Here is a 19,977-nt window from a genome sequence, read left to right on the forward strand (position 1 = left end):
CCGACTTTGGGTGGCATGATCTCAAGTTGACAGGTCAAACTGAAGAGATGAATAAAGTGAAATGGTAAAATTTACTATTTATATGCGAGTAGGAGGAGAAGCTTGTTACGGACCTCCGAGAAACATTACTTGTTCGGATTTCACCTAAAGGCACAACAGAGCGACGCGTTAATTGGCTGCACCGTTGGATCCGCTTGGTTGTTTAAATTGGTGCGTGCGGGCGTCGCTGGATTATTCGTTGACTGTACACGAAAGAACATAACCGTTAAGAATGTCTGGACGTGGCAAAGGAGGCAAAGTGAAGGGGAAGGCCAAGAGCCGTTCTTCCCGCGCCGGACTGCAGTTCCCCGTGGGTCGTATTCACCGTCTGCTGAGAAAGGGCAACTACGCCGAGAGAGTGGGAGCAGGCGCTCCCGTGTACTTGGCTGCCGTTCTTGAGTACTTGGCCGCAGAAGTCTTGGAGTTGGCAGGCAACGCTGCCCGCGACAACAAAAAGACCAGAATCATTCCCCGTCATCTGCAGCTGGCCATCCGCAACGACGAAGAATTGAACAAACTCCTGTCCGGCGTGACCATCGCGCAGGGTGGTGTCCTGCCCAACATCCAAGCGGTGCTCCTTCCCAAAAAGACACAGAAAGCCGCCAAGTAAAAAGATCCTATAGTTGTGTTGTGTGCAGCACAAAACCAAACGGCCGTTTTCACGGCCACATAAGCTTTTCGAAAAGATACCTACATTACAAACGAGTTGAAACGTAAACAATTATTATAGCTAGAAAATAATAGAAACACACGAATTCAATAATTTTCAACACAGAACAGAGATCAAACATCAAAGAAAGTGTTATATATTTAATGATAAATAAATGTATTAAGTCAATAACAAAAGCAATAAATTTAAAAATTGACTCGCATGTATATTCGTATATGTACGTTTTTTCTTTCTCGTTATAGGCAGTTGAATCCAAACCTTATAGGCCTGCGTACAAATGTTGAATTCTCACTTATTACTTGAATGCTCACTCAACAAAGAGATAAGAAAAGAAAAAAAAAACCCATTTCATTGACCAATTAAGACTAGAAACTGCGGAAATCATCTAACATGGCGATCTAACTTTCAATTTTTTCCTTTAATACAAATATTTTTAAATATGATCATTATTTTATTAACATATTCAAAAGATCTGTAACTCCAGTTAAATCCTTAATGTTTCTTCTTCTTTTTTTTTTTCCCCCTCGCTATTGTTTTATATGATGATTATTTAGACAAAATTCCTAATTGATAAAATAGATAAAAGTGATGAATATAAGAATCTCATAAGAATAAGAAGATGTGGTTTATATTATGTCTTGAATGTTCTTATTCAAAAAAGTGTGCTTCCCATAATAAGAGTGAATAAAAGCAACTCGATGCCAGTTTCCGGATACTTACAGTACTAACACAATTAAACACTGGTAGTAAATTTTCTTTCGAATAGACTACCGATGCGAATGACTAAACGACATTTTTTTTAACACTTTACATTTATTGCGATGTCCATCACTGCGCCGTGCAGCACATCTGCATCGTCACGTGACATATAGATGCAGGGAATCATGATCTGCACGTGGAAAGTGTGCAACCAATTTGATGCTTGTATCAATGTATTGTATTGTCTTGTATTATATACTGGTTGTCTTGTTCAACTTGAAAGATATAGATTTTAAATACATTGGCTTTTGACCACATTCTGTTTATTTACATGTACTCAATTATTTGTGTGTGTAAATTACAAGAAACAAATTAATATCAATGAATAAGCTACTCCCATGATTCGCCTTGTTCGTCTCTCTCTGTCTCTCTCTTATGTATAACTACTAATTAAGTGAGTGTTCTACAATTATTAAATACACGCCCTTTTTATGTGATTTTTTTTTTTTTTCATGTAATTTACAAGGATGTCAGTTATGTATATTCTTATGATATAATTATACTGAGAAATTCAGACGTTGTACCACCGAATGTGGTACGTTACGTACGGTCTGGATCTTCCCGGTGTCCTCGGTGTTATAATTATAAAGTAGGTGTCATGTATTTAAATATTCGAAAAGAAATTATATGTTGTCCCTTTAAGGGGGTGAACATCCACTGATCTAGAAAGTATATTAGATATATATTTGAACATTCAACAATTTGTGAGATTCCGTGATTTCTCTTCATATGACCCTTTTGTTTGTTTGTTTGTTTGTTTTTTTTTTGTTGTTTTGTTTTTGTTTTGTTTTTTTTCTCTCCATTTCATATGAAATGCAAGGCACACATCACTATCCATTGTGCGCGTGTTTGTGCCGAATGTTTGCATTTTCATTCGGATTTTAAGTAACATATAAGACAATTGAAAGAAATGTACATGTATGTTTTATCGCATAGCAATGTAGTAAGTACTTCAATCCCTTACTCGTGTTCTATTCCTCTTGTTTTCGTGTTTTAATCAAAATTAGTCGCTTCTGGGCTCCAGGGAACAGCGCATTTTCAGAATCAACAGACAATTCCTCCTTTAAAATGACAGATTAAGAACCTTAAACGGAAACAGTTATGTAGGAAAATATTTCAAGAAAACGCACAGTGACATATTTGAGAAAATTAAGTAAAATTGGGAGGACAATATCGGAAAAATTACAGGTATTGAAACACAAAGTTGGACGAGTTCAATCCTCTACGCTGTCGACAATTGGGGAGTTTTCACGGAGGTCCGCGCTCGCCGCCACTCAAATAAGGCCATCGGCGGAGGTGATTTCATTCATTTCCTTATCGTCGATAACGTCGTTCACATCAGTTGTAGAAAACAGGACAAAAAAATTATGGCAGACGCCGCACCAGCAAAATCCCCCGCCAAGAAGAAGGTTTCCAAACCCAAGACGGTCCCCGCCCATCCCAAGTACATCGAGATGATCAGCGCTGCTGTGGCTGCCCTGAAGGAGCGCGGAGGTTCCTCGAGACAAGCTATTCTCAAGTACATCATGGGCAACTACAAAGTCGGTAATGACGCCTCTAGTGTCAACACCCATCTGAAGATGGCCCTCAAGAACGGAGTCAAGAAGGGAGTTCTCAAACAGGCCAAGGGTACAGGTGCCAGTGGTTCCTTCAAGCTGGGAGAGAAGCCCAAGACGGAGAAGAAACCCAAGACCAAAAAAGTCACCAAACCTAAGGCTGCCAAGCCCAAGAAAACGACCAAACCCAAGAAGACAACCGGGGAGAAAAAGCCAACAGAAAAGAAAAAGGCTGTTAAGAAACCTGCAGCACCCAAGAAGGCCGAGTCTCCCAAGAAGAAAGCAGCTACTAAGTCTCCCAAGAAAGCCAAGGCAGCTCCAAAGCCTACGAAAACCAAAGCGCCCAAGAAAGCCACAGCCAAGAAGTCAAAAACCCCAAAGAAAGCCACCAAGGCGTAGGCTGCCAATTGTCTTAAACCAATTACAAAAGCCCTTTTCAGGGCTACCAACATTTTTAGAAAAGATGCCTCTATTACATACATGTACTAATGGAAACACAAAATGAATAAACAAGAAGTACACTTACCTATTACACATAGTTTATTTGTCTTCGACTGGAAGCAAATTACAAAGTCATGATAATATTAACATGCTGTTTCTGAGAAGAAGAAGAAACAAAAGTCAGTTTTTATTTTGTTTACATACCCTCCCTCAAGTAAATAAAATTTTACTTTTTCCACATCACAACGCCTACGCAAACTATATGGCCATTATTATTAGTGTTATCATTCTAGTATTTTTTTTTCTTTTCTTTTTTTTGAAGTTTTATTATTATTATTAATTTTCTTTATTTTATTTAATTTTATTTATTAATTTATTTTATTTATTTATTTATTATTATTATTATTATTGTTAATATTTTTTTTTCTTTTTTTTCCCCCCCACTTTATTTGGAATCAAATGTGGAACGAATGGAATAAAAGTTCATGCGTACCTATTGAAAGACAGATACATACATTCTTATTCGTTTCATTTATTTATTCTTTTCATTTATTCATTCATTCATTTATTTAATTATTCATTCATTTAATTAATTATTCATTTATTTGTATTATTTGTTTTGTTCTTGTTTTTGCAACAGGGTAATTCCTGTTCATCCTATATGCACCATTCTGATTATCTGCAAGTATCATGATACTTAGTAATATTACTGGGCTTGTTCAGATAATGGTAGGAGGAAATAATGACAAGAAATATATAATATATATTTTTCGAAAATGCATTTTGCTTCAATAACGAATTGAAAATATATGTATATATATATAATAAATAATTCTATTTTCTATTCAATTGACGTTACATTCATCCCCATTATTCACCATATATATATTTAAAAAAAAAATATTTGACTATATGTATCTGCAGTGAAATCATGTGTCAAAAACCGACTTGATTTTCTTTTTCTTTTGGGGCAATTCTGTGGATTGAAACTACCTACAGACGTAGCCAATGGTCATCTCGTTCACCTGACTAATCGTAGCGAGTGTTACTGCGGGCACCAGCCAATCGACTAAGCCGACTGGTAGACCGCAGCGATTTTCAACTTGAGCTTACAAAGATATATAAGTTCACGGCGCAACACTGCCACTTCATTCATTCGAGTTTGAATAATCTGAGGAGATAGCATGGCACGTACCAAGCAGACGGCACGAAAATCTACAGGAGGCAAGGCCCCCAGAAAACAGCTCGCTACCAAAGCTGCTCGTAAAAGCGCACCAGCCACGGGTGGCGTTAAGAAACCGCATAGATACAGGCCAGGAACTGTCGCCCTCCGTGAAATTCGGAGATACCAGAAGAGCACTGAGCTTCTCATCAGGAAGCTGCCATTCCAGCGCTTGGTCCGGGAAATCGCTCAGGATTTTAAGACCGACTTGCGTTTCCAGAGTTCAGCTGTCATGGCTTTACAGGAAGCAAGCGAAGCTTACCTTGTTGGTCTCTTTGAGGACACCAACCTGTGCGCCATTCACGCCAAGAGAGTAACCATCATGCCCAAAGACATCCAGCTGGCCAGACGTATTCGTGGAGAGCGTGCTTAATTTTAAGCTGTATTTCAAGTCCTAAAGCAAACGGCCGTTTTCACGGCCACCTACATTCTTCGAAAAGATGCCTTCTGTTCAGACGTTGAAACATCTCTGAAAATAATGTTGAATTATTTGGCCGAAATTAATAAATTTTATCAAATTCAGCGAACAATGCCCCCAAATTGGAAAAAAAAAAAAAAAAAAAAAAAAAAAAAAAAATGTTGAGACACAATACATCCTTCAGTGAATATATCTGTGCCTTGCATATATATAATTACATAAATTATGAAAGAGCACAATGCTAGACAATTTCATAGTACTATTGTCATCATCAATTTGTTGTAGAAGTTGTCTACACATCTTGAAACTATATTTTGTACAAGTCCATCAACCTGCCCCTCTAGAATACATTCAAGAATTTTGCGAAATAAATTAGAAAATAGCACAATTATTTAAATAGAATATGATGGAATGTGTCGAAGCAAAAAATAATAACAGTATTACAACTTTATCTCATTAGTTCTACAGCTATGCACATATGCGAGTACATGCATTTCAGAACTGCAATTCCGTATTTCATTTATATTCAAAGTATGATTTTTATTGATTTCTAAACAACGTCAAATATAACGATATTCGTTCTAACGTGGCGTGTAATAAAATGAAAAAGGCTCATTTATAAAGCCGGTTTGGTCACTGCTTAAAGTTGCCTTTGAAAATTAACTGAGAAAAGAGGAAATCAAATAAATGATCACATCTATAACTAGATATCATAAATGAATGAGAATCAAAAGTTTCATTCAGCTTCTACATTTTGTATTATTTCGGTGTTATCTGTCACACCCCTTTCCTTTGAATAACTTAATCCCCACCCACCCACCCACGTTTTAATTATCATTCGGCAACAACGGTATTTATTTTGTTAAACTCAAAGCAAAAAATACTGAAATAAAAAAAATAACAACAACAAAACAAAAAATTGTGTATGTTTATCCTAAAAAATTATGATGCTGTCTGTCCTGCTTGATATAATTCCCCTCTCTCTCTTTATCATTTTTATTCATTTTCTGTCATGTTTTTTTTTTTTTTTTTTTTTGTTGTTGTTTTGTATACCAGTTTGTATAAAATGTATATATGTACCTCCACGTACCAATATTTTGGTTTAGGTGAATAAATTGAACATAAACTTGCCTATATGTGAAGAAATTAAAGAATCAAAATTAATTAAATGTGGTTAAAATTCCTGTGGGGCAAGAAATGTAAACATTCCCATCATGCCAAGCTGACCAATCGTAAAGCTTGTCACAATACCGCTTTGGTAACGTTCCGAACTTTTCAAAGCATCGTGCGCTCTCACGGGTCCTCAATTTGGACTATAAATTAGGCAATTACGCATGATCAGTTCATCAGAACAGTACTACTGACTGAACTTATAACATGTCTGGACGTGGCAAAGGAGGAAAAGGTCTTGGAAAAGGAGGCGCTAAGCGACACAGAAAAGTCTTGAGAGACAACATCCAGGGTATCACCAAGCCAGCCATACGCCGTCTTGCTCGCCGTGGTGGTGTCAAACGTATTTCCGGTCTCATCTACGAGGAAACTCGTGGAGTTCTTAAGGTTTTCTTGGAGAACGTGATCCGAGATGCTGTAACCTACACGGAGCATGCCAAGAGAAAGACCGTCACAGCTATGGACGTGGTCTACGCCTTGAAACGCCAAGGACGCACCCTGTACGGATTTGGAGGCTAAAGAATTCAGTTTGACAGTCAAGACAGAAGTTTAAAACAAACACAAACGGCCGTTATCACGGCCACCCAAATTTTTCGAAAAGATGCCTCTAAAACATCGTTAAGACAGACATTTACTTACTGAGTACTTGTTATACAGATATTCACTGTACAAAGTTGAATACAGAATGGTTGTAAGTGGTAAAATAAATACACAACAATAACAGAGTAAGACCCTTTATGTCGTAATATTTCCTCAAAACTATATACAGAGCAACAAATATGTATTGAATTTAGGTTTGGACAAGAAATATTGAATAAACACACACAAACAGTATATATTATTTAATTTTTTTTTATTATTATAATCATATATTAAAATAATAATGCTGCTGTCTTGAGTATTATTTTGAGGGATCGATCTACCGACAATGACAGGTACCAACTGGCGCTGAGTGACATGCTTTTTTTTCTTGTTTAACAATTATGACTAATGTTAGACAATTAATTGTCAATGTATAATTATCGCATTTTGGTCATTGCACTTTTATTGATGTATAATTACTGATTGAAAATTCCAATATGTCAATGTCAAAGAAAGGGGAGGGGGGGGGGTCTTGAATTTATTTATCTGTTTCATTGATATTAGCTGAATTGAGATACTTTATTATCAATTATATAATGTACGCTGATAATTAATTCAGTATACAGAGGACAAATGAACCAGGATTTTGTGTACATCAGATGGACCTCGCATGCTTGTATTTTATTTATATTTGAAGATACAGTTATTTCAGATATATGCTTGGTTGTACATTCAAGTTATTTGTGAATAAAATTTGGCTCTCATTCATATAATAATACCTACTTGTATTTCTTTATTTATCCTACTTCTGTTATTATAATCAGTTGTAAACAATGTGGGATTTTTATACGTTTGCCACTTTTACGAGCACATGCATTCACATTGTAACACTCGTACATATTATTTGTGTCTCAATAACGCATGTAATATGAAGGTATCTTTTCTAAAAAATTAGTTGGCCCTTAAAAGGGCCGTTTGGTGTGTGTACTTGCAAAATGAGATTATTTGCTGCTGGTGTACTTGGTGACGGCTTTGGTGCCCTCAGATACGGCGTGCTTGGCCAGTTCACCGGGCAGAAGGAGACGGACAGCAGTCTGGACCTCTCTGCTTGTGATTGTAGATCGCTTGTTGTAGTGGGCCAAACGAGAGGCTTCGGCAGCGATTCTCTCAAAGATATCGTTGACGAAGGAGTTCATTATGCTCATGGCCTTGCTGGAAACACCAGTGTCAGGGTGCACCTGCTTTAGGACTTTGTAGATGTAAATGGCATAAGATTCCCTCCTCCTCTTCCTCCTTTTCTTGTCTGTGCTCCTCGGTGTCTTGGCCTTGGTGACTGCTTTCTTGGCGCCTTTGGATCCGACTTTGGGTGGCATGATCTCAAGTTGACAGGTCAAACTGAAGAGATGAATAAAGTGAAATGGTAAAATTTACTATTTATATGCGAGTAGGAGGAGAAGCTTGTTACGGACCTCCGAGAAAACATTACTTGTTCGGATTTCACCTAAAGGCACAACAGAGCGACGCGTTAATTGGCTGCACCGTTGGATCCGCTTGGTTGTTTAAATTGGTGCGTGCGGGCGTCGCTGGATTATTCGTTGACTGTACACGAAAGAACATAACCGTTAAGAATGTCTGGACGTGGCAAAGGAGGCAAAGTGAAGGGGAAGGCCAAGAGCCGTTCTTCCCGCGCCGGACTGCAGTTCCCCGTGGGTCGTATTCACCGTCTGCTGAGAAAGGGCAACTACGCCGAGAGAGTGGGAGCAGGCGCTCCCGTGTACTTGGCTGCCGTTCTTGAGTACTTGGCCGCAGAAGTCTTGGAGTTGGCAGGCAACGCTGCCCGCGACAACAAAAAGACCAGAATCATTCCCCGTCATCTGCAGCTGGCCATCCGCAACGACGAAGAATTGAACAAACTCCTGTCCGGCGTGACCATCGCGCAGGGTGGTGTCCTGCCCAACATCCAAGCGGTGCTCCTTCCCAAAAAGACACAGAAAGCCGCCAAGTAAAAAGATCCTATAGTTGTGTTGTGTGCAGCACAAAACCAAACGGCCGTTTTCACGGCCACATAAGCTTTTCGAAAAGATACCTACATTACAAACGAGTTGAAACGTAAACAATTATTATAGCTAGAAAATAATAGAAACACACGAATTCAATAATTTTCAACACAGAACAGAGATCAAACATCAAAGAAAGTGTTATATATTTAATGATAAATAAATGTATTAAGTCAATAACAAAAGCAATAAATTTAAAAATTGACTCGCATGTATATTCGTATATGTACGTTTTTTCTTTCTCGTTATAGGCAGTTGAATCCAAACCTTATAGGCCTGCGTACAAATGTTGAATTCTCACTTATTACTTGAATGCTCACTCAACAAAGAGATAAGAAAAGAAAAAAAAAACCCATTTCATTGACCAATTAAGACTAGAAACTGCGGAAATCATCTAACATGGCGATCTAACTTTCAATTTTTTCCTTTAATACAAATATTTTTAAATATGATCATTATTTTATTAACATATTCAAAAGATCTGTAACTCCAGTTAAATCCTTAATGTTTCTTCTTCTTTTTTTTTTCCCCCTCGCTATTGTTTTATATGATGATTATTTAGACAAAATTCCTAATTGATAAAATAGATAAAAGTGATGAATATAAGAATCTCATAAGAATAAGAAGATGTGGTTTATATTATGTCTTGAATGTTCTTATTCAAAAAAGTGTGCTTCCCATAATAAGAGTGAATAAAAGCAACTCGATGCCAGTTTCCGGATACTTACAGTACTAACACAATTAAACACTGGTAGTAAATTTTCTTTCGAATAGACTACCGATGCGAATGACTAAACGACATTTTTTTTAACACTTTACATTTATTGCGATGTCCATCACTGCGCCGTGCAGCACATCTGCATCGTCACGTGACATATAGATGCAGGGAATCATGATCTGCACGTGGAAAGTGTGCAACCAATTTGATGCTTGTATCAATGTATTGTATTGTCTTGTATTATATACTGGTTGTCTTGTTCAACTTGAAAGATATAGATTTTAAATACATTGGCTTTTGACCACATTCTGTTTATTTACATGTACTCAATTATTTGTGTGTGTAAATTACAAGAAACAAATTAATATCAATGAATAAGCTACTCCCATGATTCGCCTTGTTCGTCTCTCTCTGTCTCTCTCTTATGTATAACTACTAATTAAGTGAGTGTTCTACAATTATTAAATACACGCCCTTTTTATGTGATTTTTTTTTTTTTTCATGTAATTTACAAGGATGTCAGTTATGTATATTCTTATGATATAATTATACTGAGAAATTCAGACGTTGTACCACCGAATGTGGTACGTTACGTACGGTCTGGATCTTCCCGGTGTCCTCGGTGTTATAATTATAAAGTAGGTGTCATGTATTTAAATATTCGAAAAGAAATTATATGTTGTCCCTTTAAGGGGGTGAACATCCACTGATCTAGAAAGTATATTAGATATATATTTGAACATTCAACAATTTGTGAGATTCCGTGATTTCTCTTCATATGACCCTTTTGTTTGTTTGTTTGTTTGTTTTTTTTTTTGTTGTTTTGTTTTTGTTTTGTTTTTTTTCTCTCCATTTCATATGAAATGCAAGGCACACATCACTATCCATTGTGCGCGTGTTTGTGCCGAATGTTTGCATTTTCATTCGGATTTTAAGTAACATATAAGACAATTGAAAGAAATGTACATGTATGTTTTATCGCATAGCAATGTAGTAAGTACTTCAATCCCTTACTCGTGTTCTATTCCTCTTGTTTTCGTGTTTTAATCAAAATTAGTCGCTTCTGGGCTCCAGGGAACAGCGCATTTTCAGAATCAACAGACAATTCCTCCTTTAAAATGACAGATTAAGAACCTTAAACGGAAACAGTTATGTAGGAAAATATTTCAAGAAAACGCACAGTGACATATTTGAGAAAATTAAGTAAAATTGGGAGGACAATATCGGAAAAATTACAGGTATTGAAACACAAAGTTGGACGAGTTCAATCCTCTACGCTGTCGACAATTGGGGAGTTTTCACGGAGGTCCGCGCTCGCCGCCACTCAAATAAGGCCATCGGCGGAGGTGATTTCATTCATTTCCTTATCGTCGATAACGTCGTTCACATCAGTTGTAGAAAACAGGACAAAAAAATTATGGCAGACGCCGCACCAGCAAAATCCCCCGCCAAGAAGAAGGTTTCCAAACCCAAGACGGTCCCCGCCCATCCCAAGTACATCGAGATGATCAGCGCTGCTGTGGCTGCCCTGAAGGAGCGCGGAGGTTCCTCGAGACAAGCTATTCTCAAGTACATCATGGGCAACTACAAAGTCGGTAATGACGCCTCTAGTGTCAACACCCATCTGAAGATGGCCCTCAAGAACGGAGTCAAGAAGGGAGTTCTCAAACAGGCCAAGGGTACAGGTGCCAGTGGTTCCTTCAAGCTGGGAGAGAAGCCCAAGACGGAGAAGAAACCCAAGACCAAAAAAGTCACCAAACCTAAGGCTGCCAAGCCCAAGAAAACGACCAAACCCAAGAAGACAACCGGGGAGAAAAAGCCAACAGAAAAGAAAAAGGCTGTTAAGAAACCTGCAGCACCCAAGAAGGCCGAGTCTCCCAAGAAGAAAGCAGCTACTAAGTCTCCCAAGAAAGCCAAGGCAGCTCCAAAGCCTACGAAAACCAAAGCGCCCAAGAAAGCCACAGCCAAGAAGTCAAAAACCCCAAAGAAAGCCACCAAGGCGTAGGCTGCCAATTGTCTTAAACCAATTACAAAAGCCCTTTTCAGGGCTACCAACATTTTTAGAAAAGATGCCTCTATTACATACATGTACTAATGGAAACACAAAATGAATAAACAAGAAGTACACTTACCTATTACACATAGTTTATTTGTCTTCGACTGGAAGCAAATTACAAAGTCATGATAATATTAACATGCTGTTTCTGAGAAGAAGAAGAAACAAAAGTCAGTTTTTATTTTGTTTACATACCCTCCCTCAAGTAAATAAAATTTTACTTTTTCCACATCACAACGCCTACGCAAACTATATGGCCATTATTATTAGTGTTATCATTCTAGTATTTTTTTTTCTTTTCTTTTTTTTGAAGTTTTATTATTATTATTAATTTTCTTTATTTTATTTAATTTTATTTATTAATTTATTTTATTTATTTATTTATTATTATTATTATTATTGTTAATATTTTTTTTTCTTTTTTTTCCCCCCCACTTTATTTGGAATCAAATGTGGAACGAATGGAATAAAAGTTCATGCGTACCTATTGAAAGACAGATACATACATTCTTATTCGTTTCATTTATTTATTCTTTTCATTTATTCATTCATTCATTTATTTAATTATTCATTCATTTAATTAATTATTCATTTATTTGTATTATTTGTTTTGTTCTTGTTTTTGCAACAGGGTAATTCCTGTTCATCCTATATGCACCATTCTGATTATCTGCAAGTATCATGATACTTAGTAATATTACTGGGCTTGTTCAGATAATGGTAGGAGGAAATAATGACAAGAAATATAATATATATTTTTCGAAAATGCATTTTGCTTCAATAACGAATTGAAAATATATGTATATATATATAATAAATAATTCTATTTTCTATTCAATTGACGTTACATTCATCCCCATTATTCACCATATATATATTTAAAAAAAAAATATTTGACTATATGTATCTGCAGTGAAATCATGTGTCAAAAACCGACTTGATTTTCTTTTTCTTTTGGGGCAATTCTGTGGATTGAAACTACCTACAGACGTAGCCAATGGTCATCTCGTTCACCTGACTAATCGTAGCGAGTGTTACTGCGGGCACCAGCCAATCGACTAAGCCGACTGGTAGACCGCAGCGATTTTCAACTTGAGCTTACAAAGATATATAAGTTCACGGCGCAACACTGCCACTTCATTCATTCGAGTTTGAATAATCTGAGGAGATAGCATGGCACGTACCAAGCAGACGGCACGAAAATCTACAGGAGGCAAGGCCCCCAGAAAACAGCTCGCTACCAAAGCTGCTCGTAAAAGCGCACCAGCCACGGGTGGCGTTAAGAAACCGCATAGATACAGGCCAGGAACTGTCGCCCTCCGTGAAATTCGGAGATACCAGAAGAGCACTGAGCTTCTCATCAGGAAGCTGCCATTCCAGCGCTTGGTCCGGGAAATCGCTCAGGATTTTAAGACCGACTTGCGTTTCCAGAGTTCAGCTGTCATGGCTTTACAGGAAGCAAGCGAAGCTTACCTTGTTGGTCTCTTTGAGGACACCAACCTGTGCGCCATTCACGCCAAGAGAGTAACCATCATGCCCAAAGACATCCAGCTGGCCAGACGTATTCGTGGAGAGCGTGCTTAATTTTAAGCTGTATTTCAAGTCCTAAAGCAAACGGCCGTTTTCACGGCCACCTACATTCTTCGAAAAGATGCCTTCTGTTCAGACGTTGAAACATCTCTGAAAATAATGTTGAATTATTTGGCCGAAATTAATAAATTTTATCAAATTCAGCGAACAATGCCCCCAAATTGGAAAAAAAAAAAAAAAAAAAAAAAAAAAAAAAATGTTGAGACACAATACATCCTTCAGTGAATATATCTGTGCCTTGCATATATATAATTACATAAATTATGAAAGAGCACAATGCTAGACAATTTCATAGTACTATTGTCATCATCAATTTGTTGTAGAAGTTGTCTACACATCTTGAAACTATATTTTGTACAAGTCCATCAACCTGCCCCTCTAGAATACATTCAAGAATTTTGCGAAATAAATTAGAAAATAGCACAATTATTTAAATAGAATATGATGGAATGTGTCGAAGCAAAAAATAATAACAGTATTACAACTTTATCTCATTAGTTCTACAGCTATGCACATATGCGAGTACATGCATTTCAGAACTGCAATTCCGTATTTCATTTATATTCAAAGTATGATTTTTATTGATTTCTAAACAACGTCAAATATAACGATATTCGTTCTAACGTGGCGTGTAATAAAATGAAAAAGGCTCATTTATAAAGCCGGTTTGGTCACTGCTTAAAGTTGCCTTTGAAAATTAACTGAGAAAAGAGGAAATCAAATAAATGATCACATCTATAACTAGATATCATAAATGAATGAGAATCAAAAGTTTCATTCAGCTTCTACATTTTGTATTATTTCGGTGTTATCTGTCACACCCCTTTCCTTTGAATAACTTAATCCCCACCCACCCACCCACGTTTTAATTATCATTCGGCAACAACGGTATTTATTTTGTTAAACTCAAAGCAAAAAATACTGAAATAAAAAAAATAACAACAACAAAACAAAAAATTGTGTATGTTTATCCTAAAAAATTATGATGCTGTCTGTCCTGCTTGATATAATTCCCCTCTCTCTCTTTATCATTTTTATTCATTTTCTGTCATGTTTTTTTTTTTTTTTTTTTTGTTGTTGTTTTGTATACCAGTTTGTATAAAATGTATATATGTACCTCCACGTACCAATATTTTGGTTTAGGTGAATAAATTGAACATAAACTTGCCTATATGTGAAGAAATTAAAGAATCAAAATTAATTAAATGTGGTTAAAATTCCTGTGGGGCAAGAAATGTAAACATTCCCATCATGCCAAGCTGACCAATCGTAAAGCTTGTCACAATACCGCTTTGGTAACGTTCCGAACTTTTCAAAGCATCGTGCGCTCTCACGGGTCCTCAATTTGGACTATAAATTAGGCAATTACGCATGATCAGTTCATCAGAACAGTACTACTGACTGAACTTATAACATGTCTGGACGTGGCAAAGGAGGAAAAGGTCTTGGAAAAGGAGGCGCTAAGCGACACAGAAAAGTCTTGAGAGACAACATCCAGGGTATCACCAAGCCAGCCATACGCCGTCTTGCTCGCCGTGGTGGTGTCAAACGTATTTCCGGTCTCATCTACGAGGAAACTCGTGGAGTTCTTAAGGTTTTCTTGGAGAACGTGATCCGAGATGCTGTAACCTACACGGAGCATGCCAAGAGAAAGACCGTCACAGCTATGGACGTGGTCTACGCCTTGAAACGCCAAGGACGCACCCTGTACGGATTTGGAGGCTAAAGAATTCAGTTTGACAGTCAAGACAGAAGTTTAAAACAAACACAAACGGCCGTTATCACGGCCACCCAAATTTTTCGAAAAGATGCCTCTAAAACATCGTTAAGACAGACATTTACTTACTGAGTACTTGTTATACAGATATTCACTGTACAAAGTTGAATACAGAATGGTTGTAAGTGGTAAAATAAATACACAACAATAACAGAGTAAGACCCTTTATGTCGTAATATTTCCTCAAAACTATATACAGAGCAACAAATATGTATTGAATTTAGGTTTGGACAAGAAATATTGAATAAACACACACAAACAGTATATATTATTTAATTTTTTTTTATTATTATAATCATATATTAAAATAATAATGCTGCTGTCTTGAGTATTATTTTGAGGGATCGATCTACCGACAATGACAGGTACCAACTGGCGCTGAGTGACATGCTTTTTTTTCTTGTTTAACAATTATGACTAATGTTAGACAATTAATTGTCAATGTATAATTATCGCATTTTGGTCATTGCACTTTTATTGATGTATAATTACTGATTGAAAATTCCAATATGTCAATGTCAAAGAAAGGGGAGGGGGGGGGGGTCTTGAATTTATTTATCTGTTTCATTGATATTAGCTGAATTGAGATACTTTATTATCAATTATATAATGTACGCTGATAATTAATTCAGTATACAGAGGACAAATGAACCAGGATTTTGTGTACATCAGATGGACCTCGCATGCTTGTATTTTATTTATATTTGAAGATACAGTTATTTCAGATATATGCTTGGTTGTACATTCAAGTTATTTGTGAATAAAATTTGGCTCTCATTCATATAATAATACCTACTTGTATTTCTTTATTTATCCTACTTCTGTTATTATAATCAGTTGTAAACAATGTGGGATTTTTATACGTTTGCCACTTTTACGAGCACATGCATTCACATTGTAACACTCGTACATATTATTTGTGTCTCAATAACGCATGTAATATGAAGGTATCTTTTCTAAAAAATTAGTTGGCCCTTAAAAGGGCCGTTTGGTGTGTGTACTTGCAAAATGAGATTATTTGCTGCTGGTGTACTTGGTGACGGCTTTGGTGCCCTCAGATACGGCGTGCTTGGCCAGTTCACCGGGCAGAAGGAGACGGACAGCAGTCTGGACCTCTCTGCTTGTGATTGTAGATCGCTTGTTGTAGTGGGCCAAACGAGAGGCTTCGGCAGCGATTCTCTCAAAGATATCGTTGACGAAGGAGTTCATTATGCTCATGGCCTTGCTGGAAACACCAGTGTCAGGGTGCACCTGCTTTAGGACTTTGTAGATGTAAATGGCATAAGATTCCCTCCTCCTCTTCCTCCTTTTCTTGTCTGTGCTCCTCGGTGTCTTGGCCTTGGTGACTGCTTTCTTGGCGCCTTTGGATCCGACTTTGGGTGGCATGATCTCAAGTTGACAGGTCAAACTGAAGAGATGAATAAAGTGAAATGGTAAAATTTACTATTTATATGCGAGTAGGAGGAGAAGCTTGTTACGGACCTCCGAGAAAACATTACTTGTTCGGATTTCACCTAAAGGCACAACAGAGCGACGCGTTAATTGGCTGCACCGTTGGATCCGCTTGGTTGTTTAAATTGGTGCGTGCGGGCGTCGCTGGATTATTCGTTGACTGTACACGAAAGAACATAACCGTTAAGAATGTCTGGACGTGGCAAAGGAGGCAAAGTGAAGGGGAAGGCCAAGAGCCGTTCTTCCCGCGCCGGACTGCAGTTCCCCGTGGGTCGTATTCACCGTCTGCTGAGAAAGGGCAACTACGCCGAGAGAGTGGGAGCAGGCGCTCCCGTGTACTTGGCTGCCGTTCTTGAGTACTTGGCCGCAGAAGTCTTGGAGTTGGCAGGCAACGCTGCCCGCGACAACAAAAAGACCAGAATCATTCCCCGTCATCTGCAGCTGGCCATCCGCAACGACGAAGAATTGAACAAACTCCTGTCCGGCGTGACCATCGCGCAGGGTGGTGTCCTGCCCAACATCCAAGCGGTGCTCCTTCCCAAAAAGACACAGAAAGCCGCCAAGTAAAAAGATCCTATAGTTGTGTTGTGTGCAGCACAAAACCAAACGGCCGTTTTCACGGCCACATAAGCTTTTCGAAAAGATACCTACATTACAAACGAGTTGAAACGTAAACAATTATTATAGCTAGAAAATAATAGAAACACACGAATTCAATAATTTTCAACACAGAACAGAGATCAAACATCAAAGAAAGTGTTATATATTTAATGATAAATAAATGTATTAAGTCAATAACAAAAGCAATAAATTTAAAAATTGACTCGCATGTATATTCGTATATGTACGTTTTTTCTTTCTCGTTATAGGCAGTTGAATCCAAACCTTATAGGCCTGCGTACAAATGTTGAATTCTCACTTATTACTTGAATGCTCACTCAACAAAGAGATAAGAAAAGAAAAAAAAAACCCATTTCATTGACCAATTAAGACTAGAAACTGCGGAAATCATCTAACATGGCGATCTAACTTTCAATTTTTTCCTTTAATACAAATATTTTTAAATATGATCATTATTTTATTAACATATTCAAAAGATCTGTAACTCCAGTTAAATCCTTAATGTTTCTTCTTCTTTTTTTTTTCCCCCTCGCTATTGTTTTATATGATGATTATTTAGACAAAATTCCTAATTGATAAAATAGATAAAAGTGATGAATATAAGAATCTCATAAGAATAAGAAGATGTGGTTTATATTATGTCTTGAATGTTCTTATTCAAAAAAGTGTGCTTCCCATAATAAGAGTGAATAAAAGCAACTCGATGCCAGTTTCCGGATACTTACAGTACTAACACAATTAAACACTGGTAGTAAATTTTCTTTCGAATAGACTACCGATGCGAATGACTAAACGACATTTTTTTTAACACTTTACATTTATTGCGATGTCCATCACTGCGCCGTGCAGCACATCTGCATCGTCACGTGACATATAGATGCAGGGAATCATGATCTGCACGTGGAAAGTGTGCAACCAATTTGATGCTTGTATCAATGTATTGTATTGTCTTGTATTATATACTGGTTGTCTTGTTCAACTTGAAAGATATAGATTTTAAATACATTGGCTTTTGACCACATTCTGTTTATTTACATGTACTCAATTATTTGTGTGTGTAAATTACAAGAAACAAATTAATATCAATGAATAAGCTACTCCCATGATTCGCCTTGTTCGTCTCTCTCTGTCTCTCTCTTATGTATAACTACTAATTAAGTGAGTGTTCTACAATTATTAAATACACGCCCTTTTTATGTGATTTTTTTTTTTTTTCATGTAATTTACAAGGATGTCAGTTATGTATATTCTTATGATATAATTATACTGAGAAATTCAGACGTTGTACCACCGAATGTGGTACGTTACGTACGGTCTGGATCTTCCCGGTGTCCTCGGTGTTATAATTATAAAGTAGGTGTCATGTATTTAAATATTCGAAAAGAAATTATATGTTGTCCCTTTAAGGGGGTGAACATCCACTGATCTAGAAAGTATATTAGATATATATTTGAACATTCAACAATTTGTGAGATTCCGTGATTTCTCTTCATATGACCCTTTTGTTTGTTTGTTTGTTTGTTTTTTTTTTTGTTGTTTTGTTTTTGTTTTGTTTTTTTTCTCTCCATTTCATATGAAATGCAAGGCACACATCACTATCCATTGTGCGCGTGTTTGTGCCGAATGTTTGCATTTTCATTCGGATTTTAAGTAACATATAAGACAATTGAAAGAAATGTACATGTATGTTTTATCGCATAGCAATGTAGTAAGTACTTCAATCCCTTACTCGTGTTCTATTCCTCTTGTTTTCGTGTTTTAATCAAAATTAGTCGCTTCTGGGCTCCAGGGAACAGCGCATTTTCAGAATCAACAGACAATTCCTCCTTTAAAATGACAGATTAAGAACCTTAAACGGAAACAGTTATGTAGGAAAATATTTCAAGAAAACGCACAGTGACATATTTGAGAAAATTAAGTAAAATTGGGAGGACAATATCGGAAAAATTACAGGTATTGAAACACAAAGTTGGACGAGTTCAATCCTCTACGCTGTCGACAATTGGGGAGTTTTCACGGAGGTCCGCGCTCGCCGCCACTCAAATAAGGCCATCGGCGGAGGTGATTTCATTCATTTCCTTATCGTCGATAACGTCGTTCACATCAGTTGTAGAAAACAGGACAAAAAAATTATGGCAGACGCCGCACCAGCAAAATCCCCCGCCAAGAAGAAGGTTTCCAAACCCAAGACGGTCCCCGCCCATCCCAAGTACATCGAGATGATCAGCGCTGCTGTGGCTGCCCTGAAGGAGCGCGGAGGTTCCTCGAGACAAGCTATTCTCAAGTACATCATGGGCAACTACAAAGTCGGTAATGACGCCTCTAGTGTCAACACCCATCTGAAGATGGCCCTCAAGAACGGAGTCAAGAAGGGAGTTCTCAAACAGGCCAAGGGTACAGGTGCCAGTGGTTCCTTCAAGCTGGGAGAGAAGCCCAAGACGGAGAAGAAACCCAAGACCAAAAAAGTCACCAAACCTAAGGCTGCCAAGCCCAAGAAAACGACCAAACCCAAGAAGACAACCGGGGAGAAAAAGCCAACAGAAAAGAAAAAGGCTGTTAAGAAACCTGCAGCACCCAAGAAGGCCGAGTCTCCCAAGAAGAAAGCAGCTACTAAGTCTCCCAAGAAAGCCAAGGCAGCTCCAAAGCCTACGAAAACCAAAGCGCCCAAGAAAGCCACAGCCAAGAAGTCAAAAACCCCAAAGAAAGCCACCAAGGCGTAGGCTGCCAATTGTCTTAAACCAATTACAAAAGCCCTTTTCAGGGCTACCAACATTTTTAGAAAAGATGCCTCTATTACATACATGTACTAATGGAAACACAAAATGAATAAACAAGAAGTACACTTACCT

The 19,977-nt window shown here is 37.5% G+C and overlaps 9 protein-coding genes across 9 annotated transcripts; 7 read left to right on the top strand and 2 right to left on the bottom strand.

Annotated features, from left to right (window-relative positions):
• The first annotated feature begins 271 nt into the window (after positions 1-271).
• On the top strand, positions 272-649 carry LOC133177728 (histone H2A). Its single transcript, XM_061312635.1, has one exon. It carries the CDS (start codon positions 272-274, stop codon positions 647-649), a length of 378 nt encoding a protein of 125 aa, XP_061168619.1.
• Positions 650-7,858: 7,209 nt separating this feature from the next.
• LOC133177729 (histone H2B-like) lies at positions 7,859-8,230 on the bottom strand. Its single transcript, XM_061312637.1, has one exon. It carries the CDS (start codon positions 8,228-8,230, stop codon positions 7,859-7,861), a length of 372 nt encoding a protein of 123 aa, XP_061168621.1.
• Positions 8,231-8,485: 255 nt separating this feature from the next.
• LOC133177730 (histone H2A) lies at positions 8,486-8,863 on the top strand. Its single transcript, XM_061312638.1, has one exon. The coding sequence runs from the start codon at positions 8,486-8,488 to the stop codon at positions 8,861-8,863; it is 378 nt and encodes a 125-aa protein (XP_061168622.1).
• Positions 8,864-11,049: 2,186 nt separating this feature from the next.
• On the top strand, positions 11,050-11,637 carry LOC133177731 (histone H1-delta-like). The gene has a single exon (XM_061312639.1). The coding sequence runs from the start codon at positions 11,050-11,052 to the stop codon at positions 11,635-11,637; it is 588 nt and encodes a 195-aa protein (XP_061168623.1).
• Positions 11,638-12,861: 1,224 nt separating this feature from the next.
• On the top strand, positions 12,862-13,272 carry LOC133177732 (histone H3). Its single transcript, XM_061312640.1, has one exon. The coding sequence runs from the start codon at positions 12,862-12,864 to the stop codon at positions 13,270-13,272; it is 411 nt and encodes a 136-aa protein (XP_061168624.1).
• Positions 13,273-14,692: 1,420 nt separating this feature from the next.
• Positions 14,693-15,004, top strand: LOC133177733 (histone H4). The gene has a single exon (XM_061312641.1). The coding sequence runs from the start codon at positions 14,693-14,695 to the stop codon at positions 15,002-15,004; it is 312 nt and encodes a 103-aa protein (XP_061168625.1).
• A 1,065-nt stretch (positions 15,005-16,069) lies between these two features.
• LOC133177734 (histone H2B-like) lies at positions 16,070-16,441 on the bottom strand. Its single transcript, XM_061312642.1, has one exon. It carries the CDS (start codon positions 16,439-16,441, stop codon positions 16,070-16,072), a length of 372 nt encoding a protein of 123 aa, XP_061168626.1.
• A 255-nt stretch (positions 16,442-16,696) lies between these two features.
• On the top strand, positions 16,697-17,074 carry LOC133177735 (histone H2A). The gene has a single exon (XM_061312643.1). It carries the CDS (start codon positions 16,697-16,699, stop codon positions 17,072-17,074), a length of 378 nt encoding a protein of 125 aa, XP_061168627.1.
• Positions 17,075-19,260: 2,186 nt separating this feature from the next.
• LOC133177737 (histone H1-delta-like) lies at positions 19,261-19,848 on the top strand. The gene has a single exon (XM_061312644.1). The coding sequence runs from the start codon at positions 19,261-19,263 to the stop codon at positions 19,846-19,848; it is 588 nt and encodes a 195-aa protein (XP_061168628.1).
• Positions 19,849-19,977: the final 129 nt, after the last annotated feature.

Source organism: Saccostrea echinata, unplaced genomic scaffold (genome assembly GCF_033153115.1).
Source record: "Saccostrea echinata isolate AGI-Se365-2 ecotype Australia unplaced genomic scaffold, CSIRO_AGI_Sech_v1 ptg000215l, whole genome shotgun sequence".
In the NCBI taxonomy this organism is placed as follows: Eukaryota; Metazoa; Mollusca; class Bivalvia; order Ostreida; family Ostreidae; genus Saccostrea; species Saccostrea echinata.